Source organism: Vicugna pacos, chromosome 7 (assembly GCF_048564905.1).
Source record: "Vicugna pacos chromosome 7, VicPac4, whole genome shotgun sequence".
NCBI classification, from domain to species: domain Eukaryota; kingdom Metazoa; phylum Chordata; class Mammalia; order Artiodactyla; family Camelidae; genus Vicugna; species Vicugna pacos.
In genome coordinates, this window is record NC_132993.1 from 74,963,234 (window position 1) to 74,977,830 (window position 14,597).

Genomic DNA, 14,597 nt, shown 5'->3' on the forward strand with positions numbered 1-14,597 from the left:
TTAACAGTGAATAAAGACAAATGAACTTCAAATGGCTTTTGGACATACTTTTTATTTAAGCATGGGCTTTTTGCTTGGTTCACCCTAGAGTGCAACCTTTTAGTTATGTTAATAGAGAGTTCAGGGCTACAGGGCCATTATACTGTTGCTGGTGTTGGTACAACGTCATCAGAAGGTGTGACTATGACCCGCAGGAAAAACAATCCACAAAGAGAACACAATGAAAACACCCACTGTTTTACAAGTCACTCTCTTACCACAGACACAAAATGGCAGTTACTGTTAGTAAATCAGCCACAGAACACTTTCAGTCTTTGGACAAGGAAATGGGAGCTCCTTTGTGGGAGACGGGGTTTTCATCCACAATTTTTAAGTAGAAAATATTTCAAGGTCAAGCATTTTTCTTATCCACGAAACAGCGCTAAACCAACATACATTTTAAGGGGTAGATTAAAGGAGATACAATATCTTTACAACTATCTTCTTGAGTAGGTATTTCAACGAATTTTCTGCAGAATATAAGTAGCCTGAAATTCAGCAGCAAAATATTTCAACATAACAAGTAAATACAGTGTCAATGTGTTATACTGTAGAAGAGAATACATAAAGGACAAACAACGATAATTTAATCATATAAAACATGATCCACAGCTGAAATACAGTCCACTTAAATAGCTTTGTGACCAAGAATGTTAAATACTGTACTAAATGCCATTTTAAACATAAAATCTCTTAAATTTTTGTGCTTAAACTTTTTTTTTCTGTTAAACTATTTCTTATTTTCAATACTGCCACTGTAACTGATATTACAACAGATCACAATTTTCACGGACACATCAACGTGAAGACATTTACTTATGAGAAAATAAGTCACTTGTCATTAGTTCACAGTGTGGGGAGGTGGTGGACACTCGGTCTTGAGAAGGGCTTTCCGATAATCACCGAGTCCTTCACAGAGATTTCCTGATATCAGATGCAGTGCGGGATTTAAGAGAATGGAAACCAACACGTCACATGTTGCAAGGAAAAATAAACTTTTTGATTCTTCATGGGTATCGTCTAAGTGACCTTCGTCTTCTGTTGTAGAAGTGCCTGAGCCCATGTTGCCGTGAAAAATTCATCATGTAATTTTGTTTGCGAGTGCTGTTAAAACCAGAAGGGATAGAGGCGGGGAGGGAAAGGAGAGAGAGCATGTAAGTCCCATCACCGAAAGCTCAAAATAGTCTAGGTCCTAAGTCACGCTGGTATTTTTCTGAAAATTTTCAGGGTTAATTGGTCACACTGACACTACCACCCCAGGACAGAATAACTAAAGGCTGATACCTGCAATTCCACTGCCTTTGGCCTTGAAGAAAGCCCCTGCTTTTCATTAGCGAGCTCTGAACCAGAAAAAAATGGTAAATTCTCTTGACTCACAGCAAAAGTGGACTGAAACTGTTATTGGATTTTCAGTTTTATTTTTGAACTTTTTCTGAAAGCATTCACTTGGATGGAGTTCATAGGAGAGACTGTGTGCTGTACCCATTACCTATTTTAAATACATCTTTAACAAGTAGGCAACATAATTTGATTCTTTCAGCAAACATTCTCATTTAAAGCTTACAAAGCAAAACAAGCAAAGGAAAAACAAACTTGCTATCTGAAACAGCTGGACCTTCCTGTTTCATGCAGTCTCAGGGCAAAATGAAGAAGTAAGTTTTTGTCTCAGAATGTCGGATTCTGCTGCCTTCCTCAGACAAGCAGCAGCTGGGGTCCTAGTCTATAAACATGGCCTTATGAAGGGGACACCTCACTGCAAAAAAGATCATAAAATACCAAGAAAGTGTCACTGAATGTATAGATGTAAAAATGTGTGTATGTATTCCCCCTATGAATGTGTATGTATACACAGCCATACACACATACTATATGTGAAGCTGATTTAAAAAAAAAAAACTGAAAATGGATTTTAGGAGCCTGTAGGAATATTCACACCGTTAGAGACAGCAGTTAACATTTTGGTATGGAAATGTAATTTAATAAGGATCATTACCATAACATCACTGACAAGAATCAGACTCCTTTCACACCCTGACCTGAGTGAGAACATGTCTCTATGTGGCATCAAAGTATGGTTTTAAGTGTGAGTCTATTGAGTATTTTCCAAATTCACTGAGTCTCTTGAATTCTGTCTGGTCCTAAAGTCTTTTCCTCCTTAATTTCATGGAAACATAAAATGCATATGGAGCAAGATAATGTTATGTGATGTGATTTCACCATGAAGGTCAATATGACATGAACCTGAATCAGGGAGAAGAGGAGGGAATGGCTACATTTGCAGTGAGCAGTGTATTCTTCTGGGTTATTAATGATCAGTAGACCAGGCAAGATGTAAAATGATACTGTGTTACCTGGGATATTTTACTAACACTTGTAACACACAGAAACCTTTAAAAGTGAGGATTTTATAGTTAAGTTTGATCCTTAGAAAAGAAAATTTATAATAAAATCCCTCAAAGGAAAATAAATTTCATCAGCTATGTTTAGTCAAAAAGCGACAGCATCTGTGCTGAACACCTGATGAAGACATCATATTGATACATATATTATAAAATAAAGTGCTAGTAATCTTTCACCCTGGATTTCTGTATTATGAAAATGCTACGAACTATGAAATGGAAAGAAAATATACTCTGAATACATCATAGAGAAAAAAAGACCCCCAAAAATCAAGTTTTGTCTTCAGGTAGCTTTACTCTCCCCACCTTCCTCCCCTGATGTGACAATATTACACGTACCAACTAAGTTGAGCAGTTTCAATGTCACAGTTGAAGGAGGAAATGAATTTATCTGTTATTTATTACCTGCTATAAGAACTAATTGCTGCCTGTGTAAAGTCTAGTTACACGAAAGGGACAATAACCTAATGTACCAAACTAATGAAACACCAGGAGAAAGAATCCTTTCACCTCTTCAGTCACAGAAGACTGCGACTGGCACCAGACCAGCTGTCTTCCTGCCAGCACCCCTGGTCACCATGTGGCCCTTCCCCTGAACTATTACAGTGGCCCCCTAAGCTAGCTGCCTCATCTTCTCCCCGATGAAACGTCAATGAAAAGAAACCATGAGATACTCAGAAAGCATCACTGCATGTACCATTGTGTATGTATCTTCCCACACATACATATGGCAGATTTTGCACACCTGCTTCAGTGAACTTCCCTCAAATGCTGGCTTTACTTTGTGGAAAAAAAAAATTCATAACCCTTTTGTCTAAGTCAGCTTCGCCAGGAATTAAGTCTTTACACCTTTAACCTTACTCTGTATTTCAAGTCCTTTCTTCCACTACGTTCTACATGGACATCTCTATTCAAACTCACCTTGAGCCCCTTTCATCTGCCTTATTGGAGAATCTCAACATGGTTTCCTAAATTTCTACCTACTTTTCAAGTATCACATTTTCTTTGTTGCTCACTTGTCCAGTGGGGATTCTCCCCGCCACCCGGACCCCATCCCGCCAACTACTGGGAACTTTCACAGTGTTCATTTTCTGCTTTGCATGGAGAGTATCTGTGTTCATATCTTGGCTTCCCATGACTAAACTTCTGTTGGTGTAGCAGCCTATGTTCCAGGTCCCGCCACCGCTCCGCCCCCACACCACAGCACTGAGCCTCCTGCCTGACCCCTGGTGGTCAAGGCATGTTTGTTGACCTTTTGGTGACTTACTGATTGGATTCCTGCTGTAAATCATTACTCTTTAACTATAAGGAATAATTGCAAAGTTAAAGCAATGAAAATTATTCTGTTGAAAACACGTTTAAAGATATAAGGTACTCAAAGAGAATTTAAAATAGTTAAAATATTTTACATGAAAGAAAGGATAAATTCAGAACACTCAAGATATTTAGTTATCTCAATGCTACCCAGACTGACATGAAAGTGGCTGGGGACAGAGGAACATTTAATTTTAAGAAAAACTGTTGTACATGTTTAATGGCTTTAAAGCAATTTCTCCATATAATTATTTGCTTACCATGAACTGATTTAAAGTCTCTATCTTTATCTGGGAGAAAATAAAAATAAACAGGTTGCAGAACTTTAATACCTTGACAACCGGTCCAGCTTGGAAGCTTACATCTAATTTAGGAGGCGTTTTGATTCACTGGATACCCTTTGATATTGAATAAATTTATGTATCATATCTTTGGATCCCTGTGAATATTGATATGCATTCAGCATTTGCTATATATGTCTCATGTTTTATAATCACATTAGAAACGGCCACATTTTCAAAGCACACTTGTAATTTCGTATGTAAAACAAGTATCTGTGCAGTCAGTTAGGTTGAAGCAGATTTTTGCAGCTCATAAGCTTTTAAAAATCAAGCACACATGGGAAGCTATTCCAAAATGTTGGTGCCTGTAGGACCATTTAATAAACTGACAAGTTATTAAACACTTGTTGTGGCTTCTCAAATGTCTAACAGGATTGGGCATCAGGGGAATTTTAGACAAGGTTAAAGATCTCATGTTATTTTTCTGTGAGCAGATTTGTGAGCCTGTTTTTGTTTTTGATACATATAGATGTACAATTTTTGATAAGCTTATAACCCAAATAATTCTAGGTGTGATAGAATTCTAAGGATATTATTTCTTCACAGCAATTACAAGAGAAAGTATTTTTTTTTATTATAATTTCAATGAAAGCAGGTAATGTTCATCCCAAGGCCTATCAACTATGGTATTGACATATCAGTTTGCTTTGGCTGTGGAGCTAGAAGTAGGTCCATTTAAAAAAAATCTCCCATTATGAGTAAATCATCGAAAGAAGGGAGAATGAACATCAGTGGCTTCTTGGAAATGCTAACTTAAATTTCCTCGTGGATAATTTGCAGAAAGAGTCTGGGGACTTTAGACAGCGAATGTTATAATAAAATGCCTCCATTTCTGAATATAAATTATGGCTACTGCAACTTTTTTCAGGTGACTCTGTGTTCCTCCGAACTGCTGCTCTCCACTGGAGTCACTAGCTTAGGTCACTTATAATTATGAAAAAATTCAGTTGGTTTTTAATGGATTCTAAAGGAAACAAGGAAGCTAGAGACTTGGTAGGAGTGATCTGGGCTCACAGAAATTTAGGCATTTTTATTGTTCAGTAATTCATTTATTTTTCATGAAAACATGATCCAATAAATAATGCTTTATATCGATGCAAAAGTAAGAGTCTTTCTGAGAAATATGAATGAGTGTAAGATGGGCGCTGCCATTCAAACTAATCAATGAAACTGCCCTGCAGAGAGGATGCCACACATTTCACTTTCGAGGCCATGCATTTTCACGAGGGCTACATGTAAATCAGCGTGGGCTCATAGAGCTCACCAAAGGAGATGATTTCATATTTCTCTGCTGAATGGGGAAGAGAACAATATCTGATAATGTATGTGGACCTTGGGGAGTTGCAAGGATTAACTGAAACCTTCTAGCAGAATATGCAGATTCTTCTGGAATGATATGCAATCTGCATAGAAGTGACAACCATTCTGCCTTCTTTCCTAAATTTTAAAGTATCTCCATCAGGGGACAAATGTAAATATATGTTAAAGAAGGCCAGTCTGGCCTCAGGTGACCTTCTTAAATAAGTTTTACAGTATCTCCATTAGAGAACAAATGTCGGTATATATTTAAAAAGGCCAGTCTTACCTACGGATAGGATCTAGAACTCACAGATACCATGAATAAATCCATTCCCTTCTGTCAGTTCATGTATAAACTTAGAATAGAACTGAGAAGTCCGGGCACCCTCATGCCTCTCCAGCACAGCAGATCTTTGGAAGGACACTACATTTCATCGGAACCCTTAGCTCTTTTGCACACATTTCTATTTTTACTCTCCCCTCATAATGAACTAATAAACTGTGAACATTTCAAGAGCACCTAGTACAGTTCCAGGCACACAAATTTGGTGCCCAAGGAAGGAATGCTGGTCAGCACTCTGGTCTATGATGCTGTGCCCTATACTGTATGCAGCAGAGAATTACCACAATTTGGCTGAACACTGAGTGTACAGGATATAGGTTTCAAATGTGTCAGTATATCTTGATATCACATATAACTTTGTTTTCAGGGTTGTTTTTTTTTTCAATTGCAAAGGCTTCTATAAATCTTTTTCAGCTAATGTAGGTAATACCAGTGAAACAATTAGTAAACAGTTCCCCAGAATTAGTAGGAGGACTTACCTTACTCTAGTGGAAAACCAATGACAGCAAATAATGAAATATAACACAAGTTAAAAAATGCCTTTCAACACATGCAGCACTGTGATTAGTCATAAAAGTCTGATCAGGTTTAGACGCAACATAGGGTTTTTCATCTCTTTTGAAAATAAAAATTAAAGAAGTTATTTCTTATTCTCTTCTACCTAATGTATACATATATTTAAGTTTTCTATGTAATGCAACATGCAATATTTGCTCATAACCATATGTCAAGGTACATGTAACTGTAGTACTACATTTGGCATAAATGTTGCATATAAAGTAAAATTTGAAAGCAATAGTTTAATAACTACTGTTAATTTTATTATTTGGTTTTTCAATTGTTTACATTTTAGAAAATACTTATTCCTGAATATATTAAGGAATGGGCTTTAAAAAACACAGAAGTCCTCTACATCAAATAACACACTCAAATTTAATACAGGGTAAATATGCTTTGCAACAAATGTAATATGCTCATCTCCATAAATCATTTGTGCCAAAAATGTGACAGTATCTTGAAAATGAATAGCATGAGGGGATGGTCATGATGGAACTCCTATTATTAAAATCTGATAAGTGTCTTTAAGACCATAGTTAGCAACATATTGGTTTCCAATTCTCGGCAAATGTGGTAATAATTCACGTTTTGGTGAATCAGTTGACAAAGGCTGACTCTTTACTGAGCAATTTGCTTTCAAGGTACACATGCAAAAATTGGCCCACTTCATTGTACACATGACAGGCTGTGACTCAGACACGTACACAGGAAATGTGATGTGTGAATGAAATGCAGAGTTCAGTGAGGGAGATTCTTAGGATAAAAGGATGAACGCCCAGCAAAAAAGGTTCAGACAAAGGATTCTCTTTTATCCTAAGAAGAACCCCACCAGCATGGATCTTGTGAGGGGTCTGCCCAAATGTATTCACAAACATTGACCGGAAAACAAATATTCTACACTAGCAAATGAATTCAGAGAAATTAGGTTTCTGCACTTGATTGTCAATGACTGTGTTATGCTGCATCACTCAGACTTTACAGAATGAGGGCTTTTTGTAAGCTTAGAGAGGCTGGAAAAAAGTGAACTGTCAATTCGCTTCATCTGTTCTGTGGCAGATTAGAAAGGGCTAATCATCATGAAGTACTTTTCGTGTGCAGGTTTTATTGAAAAACATCATCAGAGTGGGAAAGATTACACTCTCCAACAAGCATAAGGCGTAAGTGACTTCGCTTGTTAAATGCTAAAATGGTGGTTTTTATCTTTCTGGTGGGGAGCTTATCCTGACTATCCATATTTATGAAACTCAAATCCTTCTGGATGGAGTATTTGAGAATTAAACCAGTAAACTAAAAATATATTATATATCTGTTCATTTAGGAGGCACTCCTAAACCTTAAAATCTTTTAGAAAGTGCTACATTTTTCCCTCATCAAAGTCATGTATCTTCTAGGTTAATATGGGCAGTACTGAGGTTAGACTCAAGATACCATGCGTGACCACAGTTTTCTTTTCTAGAAGTTTGTGCACATGCACAAAAGCTAAACTATGGTAATAAAGCTAGATTAGGGCCAATCTTCACTCAGAACAGAAAATACATTCTAAAAACGCATATCCCCCACCATTGGTTGCAAAAAACATATTAGTTGCTCTGTTTGTAGCGTTCAGCTAGGTAGGGCTTGTATCTCTTTAGATACAAGGAGTTAACATTATTAGCTTATGTAACTAAATGTTATACAAAAGTAGAGTTAATTAGAAGGATATTTTGAATTTAATAGGGCTTTATGGGAGTACACCACCTCTCTATTTCTAAATATACATCTATCTGCTGCAGCTAAGCTATCAATAGTAATATTTGTGAATTGTGACATGAACCTTGGGTGGCTTCTTTGTGCTTCATTTGGTTAAAAGACATGCTGAAAAATTATTATATTTTATTTTTCTTGAATTATCTGAAACTTTATTTTTAAGCTCATCAAATCAATGAATTAAAAAAAATTATTTTATAGAGCTACTAAGGGCATATTAACCAGTGAATGCCTTAAAACTTTTTGTGACTGTTTGGCAAAGTAGTAGTTTGAAAGGATACAGTGACATAGAAATGTTGAATCCTAAGACAAGTGCAAAACATCAAAAACATTGTTCTGAAAATATAATTTCTTTGGTATTTTTTAAACAACTCATTGATTCAACTCAGCTTCATCAGCTATTTCTTCTTTCCAAAAAAGAAGGAAAATGAACTCCTTTAGTTTTAACAGTTTTCAAATATCATTAAAAGATAACATTTGCTTTTAAAATTATATGTATAATATATATACACATACATATATACATAGTGTATGTATATACATGCATAAAATTGTCGTTTATAGGTGTAAAGTTATAAAATTTTTCACTGAATGAAACTCAAATCATGCGATACTCTACATGTGTGGTGATGCTCTTTTCTAATTCAAAATGTTTTAGTGCCCTGAGACTTTGGGACAATAATGCAGGGTAAGAGCAGACAGGTGCCTGGTCAGTGATAAATTCTTCAAAGTATTAACATTCTGGAGATGGAATAAAAGTGAAGTCTTTACAAATATAGATTATTGCTCCAGAAAAATACCAGAAACCTGTTGTTTCTGGTGTATAATCTGACCTTGACTCTTGTAATAATATCACGATGCTGGTAACTGCCTATAAAAATTAATACCAACATCAGGTAATCCAGAAGGTTCCTTTGGGAGCTGTGTGCTGAAGAGCCTCTGAAGCAGAAGGTCTACAACAAGCTGTGAAGGAGTGATTTCATCCCAGGGAGTATATTTGTACTTCTGACCCCACCTACTCTTTCATTTTAGTCCATGGGAGGGAACTGCAGTTGCTGGGCTGGGTGAAGGAAGAAGAAATATCTATTCAAACACATGATATGTTAAGAATTGTTCTACCCAAGGGCAGAATTAGCATCCTGCCTTTTATTGTGGACTGTCAAGTTTTGAAGTTTCCATAGGAGTTGGTAATGCTTTGTCAGGCACAGGAAGCCCCAGTCATGTAAATTGTCTTGGCAAGAGACTTGCTATAAGATAAAAAGGTGACTTTTATTGACTCTAAATCTGATTCTCAACCAGTTGATTAGAATGAACTGAGGTGCTTTTAAAAAAGACTGACGCTCAGATCTCACTGCAGATCAGCTGAAATCAAATCACCCACAGGGATGACTATTACTCAATAAGGAAATGTTAAAAAAAAAATCCATAGGGATGGGCACAGGCATTGCGGCATTCGCTGATGCTTCCAAAAGCTCCTAAGTGATTCTGTTGTTCGATCAGTTTGAGAAATGCTGCTCTGAAAGGAAAGTAGCTGGGGCAGAATGGCTGTTGGGGTGGTTTTTGGTCTATGTGGGTCAGTCTCTCTCTGGCCTGACCATACATCGTTCACTTTAGAGCCCGGGTTAGTCTATTCTCCTGGGATAATGCAGTCTGAGGAAATTAAAATCTAAGTAAAACATCAGCCTCATAAGATAGATTCAAGTGAGTCTGGACTGTTGCTTTAAACTTCAACTTTGTCTCATGGAGGCAGAGCCCAGCAAGTTGTCCAAAGCAGCAGAGCGCACAGTGCGAGCTTGTGTAGGGACCGGGTTGCTCTTGGATTTGGGAGTTGATATGGATGCCATGCAAGCAGGTGCCTCAGTGAAAACTAAGACGAGGGCTAACTCAACACTGAGAAATTCAGCTCATGGCTATGATTGAAAGAAAACAAATCTGGTAGTTTTCCTACCAATTAAATCACTTAAATTTGCTTTCAAAATGACTGAAATCAGCCCAGGGACTGATTTCATTTTCGATTTGGTAAACAGAATGAACATTTGAACCTATCTACCGAGATGATTCGCCTCTCCTTGCCAACCACTTGGAGCCATCAGTCCGAACCCGTCGAGACATAAGCATTCCAGTTCTACAGGAACTAGATTGTTAGAGAAAAAGCAAGTCATCTCTCTGTGGAACAGTCAACCCCGCTAGGTGAGAGCACCGACAACCTTATTCTGTGGGAGAAACCATGGGGGGGACACCCCTAACTTGTTAGGTGCTGGGATTGGTCACAAGGAACCTAAAACCACAAATGATTCATTCCAGCTGGGGAAGAATGCCCCGGGCGTCTGTGGCTCGGACAGGTGTTTGTAACTGGGCACATTAGCCAGTGATACGATTCTCTGGACATGGACCAGTACAGATCCTTTCTCTTTCAGGATGTCATCCCATTTTACAAGGCAACCCAGATCTGGCAAAGATACTGTTTCCCATTTACCTGGAGACTTTCGTTTGATCTGATTTAATTAACATTGTCAAATCCTTAAACAGACCTTGGCTCACTGAAGTTTTCTAAGGCACATTAAATTATAGTCGGGGCTTTGTTATTTCACTATTGATGTGAGCTATAGTTGGCAGTTGTGGAAGAGTGTAAGCCAAAGTGGTCCCGTGGGGGTTTCTTGTCAGAAACAGCTCTTACTGAATTAAGGAGCATGCCATACCAGAGGAATCTCAAACCTTTCTGAAATGGACATGGGACGCCATGTGGCAGATACTCACAGGACGACCTCCACATGGTCCAAAGCCCACTGGTCATGACCTGTTCCATTGTGGCGTGGCTGCCACCAGCGCAATAAAACTCCTTTCATCCGTGCCTCCCTGGGACACAGAAAGGACAGAGAGGTTAAACACTAGAGAATGGAGAACTTTCTGGTATGTGACCTCCTGACTTCAAATATGATAGGCTAATTTAAATGAACAAAACTTTGGGTATGGAATCCAGATTTGCTTACGTCACAGTATTCTTTGAAGCAGTATCAAATTTTATTGGCTCCTCAAGGATCTGCCATCCTTTCCCATCACTCTCCCTCCCTCCTCCTCTGGCTCTGCGAACACCTGGAAGAGCCACAACTTTGGTCGACAAATGTGCCGTGCCCTCTGTGTGAGGGGCCCCGTGCTAGGTGCTGGGGGATCATTCCAGACAACACTGCAAGCTGCCTAAGCCCAGCAAGCTTTCAGACTGGCGTGCCCAGCAGAAGATTCATGATGTGGTCTTCTAAGGGACAAGGAATACTGGTGAGAGGGAGGGAAATCCGCAGAAAGCACCTCTGCATTTGGTTGTTATCCTCTAGTCCCTCTCGCCCATATTCCTGGCTCCACATTTTGCCTGTTGTCCTCACAGAAAACAGTGTTACAGCTTGGGAGATCTGCATTAGTCTTGGTTCTGCCACCACCCACTTTTGTGGCGTTGGTTCTGAAACTTCACCCAACACTGTGATTTCTTTTGGATCATGTGTGACACCACGCCTTTCCCTTCGGGCCACTTACAGGGGGACGTTGTAGGAGACCCTCTGTGCCTGTGTGAAGTCCTTGGGCTGGTGCTGCGCGATGACGTGCCAGGTGATGCCGTTGTTGACGCTGTACTGCAGCAGCACCGCCTTGTCCACGGCGTGGGGGCCGCTCAGGTCGCTGTTGCAGCTGTCAGTCTGCGACGCGCTCCCAATTTGCAAAACAAACATGATTTTGCTGAAAAACAACGGGTGATCATCTTTAAACCAAAGTCAGGAAGTATTAAAAGACTTGTGCTTTCTATTTTTTTTTATCTTTCTTGTTCTTAAAGTCCATAATTTTCAAGTTCATAATACAGTAAAAAGAGAAGCATCCAGTCCTAGGACTAAGTTACATTAATAGCAAAATTTATTTATCTTATCTTTTACAACATACATATGAAAAATCAGCTCGAACGGCTGGCGTTCTACACTGAGAAAACAATTCTGACTTTCAAAGATCTTTTTTCTTCTTATGATGTTAGAAATCTTGTTAGAGCATTTCACCTGAAACACCTTCTGTTTTTGGCAAGTTAATATGGGCCAAATAGGCAGCTGAGGACATGGGGAGGACAAGGAATAAAACTGCAGCATTTACACTACATACTATTGTACAAGTAGCTTCAAGCTGAACAGAACTGGACAAGGATAAATCATCATGTCTATTTTAGGAAAGGATGCCTGGCGATCTGAGTGGAGGGAGAGCGGAGTTAGACACAGGCTCTGGACCACGTCTGCTATTGTGTCTGATGTGTCCTTGTGTTTTTCACAGGCATCCTTGCCCTTCGAAGATACGGTTATTAAACATAGGAAATCTACCCTCTTAAGATTCCTAGTGATTTAATAGAGTGATTAATAGGTGGTCAAATAAAGAGCTAGACTTAAAACTTGTAAATGCATTCATTACTTTAAAGCAAAGTTACTTGTATGACATGGTGTGTAAAGCCTGGTTGTAGCTATATATGGGGTCAAGGAAAACAGATTGTCTCTAGAGTAAATGTGTCTTTTCGGTAGGAAGAAAACTAGAGATGGGTGGACACAACAAGTTTTGGCATCTATGGTTAGTTATATGGCTACTACATAGGAATTCATTTTATTATATTTTCACTGTTTATCATACTGAATGTCCCTCAACCTGCCTTTCTGCCTCTGAAAATATAGGACTAATATTAAGCTTCAAGAGAACATCTACATTCCCACTAACCAGACACTTAATTCTCAAATATACTTGTGCACCTGTAGGCGTCCAGTGAGACGCCTAATCCTTTGTAACCTTTATAAAGCCTTGGAATCTTTTCTTGAATAACACAAATAAAAGCCATGTTTGCTCTGGCTAAGGTGGCAGAACTGGGAAGGGCAGGTGGGGAAGGAAATCCAACCCTCCAGGATCTCTTTTCCTGTGTCCTCTGTGCTCTGCATTAGCACACAGCTCCCATAGCATGTGAATTTTTTGAGTTTGCATCCATCCAGCCATCAGTTCCCCATTTCCATTCATACCTACACATGCTAAATATAGGTGTATGCTTGCATTGCTACAAATCTACTTCACATTCACATTTACTTTTACACACTTGCATAGAGTCCACATTACGTGATCTGTATAAGTTATTCATAACCAATTATTTATGTATTTATTTTTTCAAGTTTATTGAGATATAACTGACATATAATATTGTGCAGGTGTAAGGGGTACAGCGTGTTGATTTGATAGGCTTATCCATTTTTCACATTTGGCCATTTCTCCAGGCTTATTCCTACCACTCAGCCAGTGTGTTTTAAGAAATACAAGGTAATTCTACAATAAATTTAAGCAAAGCATAATTCTGAGTTGTGAAAACAGATAATGCTTCCTCATACCAAATTCAGGTGGTATTTAGGTTTCTGCTGCTTAGGGACACTGTGCTATGAAGTTCATGATCATATCTAACAGCAGACAATGATGTGCCTGTGACCGGTTCTGCGTCTGGACCACAACACAGGATTTTGGTTACCTTGCTCGAGTGAGATCCAGAGGTTTGGTGGCAGCTTGTCTTATCTGACAGCCGTTGAAGTAGAGTGAGTCTCCATGGGCATAGGGTGCCAGCTGCCCACAGCCACTTCCTATTACTCCACCTTGAATAGTCTCCCAGTTGGCCTCAGTGACTCTTGCGGACTCAAAATTATCTTTAATATAACTGGGAAGATCATGACTGAAAACAGAGCAATCATCACCTGGAGGGAAAGGAATAGTTTGCAAAAATTAGCTGGAACAAGCAAAATCATCAAAGATTCTGAAATTGAAATTGAGCAAACATTCATTTCCAGATTTAATCCAATCAATTTCAGACTTACTGTAAGAATGACAAAATACTTAGCAGATACAGATTCCGGGAAATAAATGTTTTTCTTTTATTTCAGCAATTGCTGCCTTGTGTTGTTGAAAAGATCCCATTATATTTGAGTCGATATTTTGTTTGTTTGTTTGTGGGGAAGTAATTAGATTTATTTATTTTTAGAGGAGGGACTGGGGATTGAACCCCAGACCTTGTGCATGCAAAGGATGCACTCTACCACTTGAGCTATATCTTCCACACTCTTTGAGTTGATGTTTATGAAAATATGTAGGTGTTAATGTACTTACTGCTTATATACCCCCGTCGTTAAAAAAAACACAGAGCACCTGTCTGGGCCTGCATGTTTACCAATGATGGAGCTCAGGAGGGAGCTCTCACCCTGGCATGAGATGCACCCTGGCAACCTGATTTCTTTCTCCCTAGAGTTATTTTGTAGCAAAAAATAAGTCACGTTCTTGTTCTCCTTCTAGCTCTACATTTGATGAGTCTTGAGAGCAGAGTCTGTATTTTATTCATTGTTGAATTCTAGCATGTAGCACAACACTTGGCACATATAAAGTCTTCCATGTTAAAGCTGGGGTAAATAAATAAATACTAAATAAACTGGAAGTGTCTCTCAGAGACTACAGAGCTGGAAGACTGGCATTTACAGAAGGCACTATTTTAGCTAATGTGTGTGTCTTTGACTTTTTCCTTGATTT

General features: G+C 38.6%; 1 protein-coding gene across 1 annotated transcript in view; it reads right to left on the reverse strand.

Annotated features, from left to right (window-relative positions):
- Positions 1-32: 32 nt before the first annotated feature.
- The window catches only part of RELN (reelin), a 440,736-nt gene continuing 426,171 nt past the window's right edge, over positions 33-14,597 (reverse strand). Inside the window, exons 61-64 of the mRNA XM_072965186.1 lie at positions 13,555-13,774; positions 11,565-11,762; positions 10,797-10,895; positions 33-1,143 (exon numbers count right to left, since the gene is read on the reverse strand). Of these exons, the coding sequence (XP_072821287.1) occupies positions 1,047-1,143; positions 10,797-10,895; positions 11,565-11,762; positions 13,555-13,774 (614 nt within the window). The 3' untranslated portion in view covers positions 33-1,046. The remainder of the gene's footprint in view (positions 1,144-10,796; positions 10,896-11,564; positions 11,763-13,554; positions 13,775-14,597) is intronic.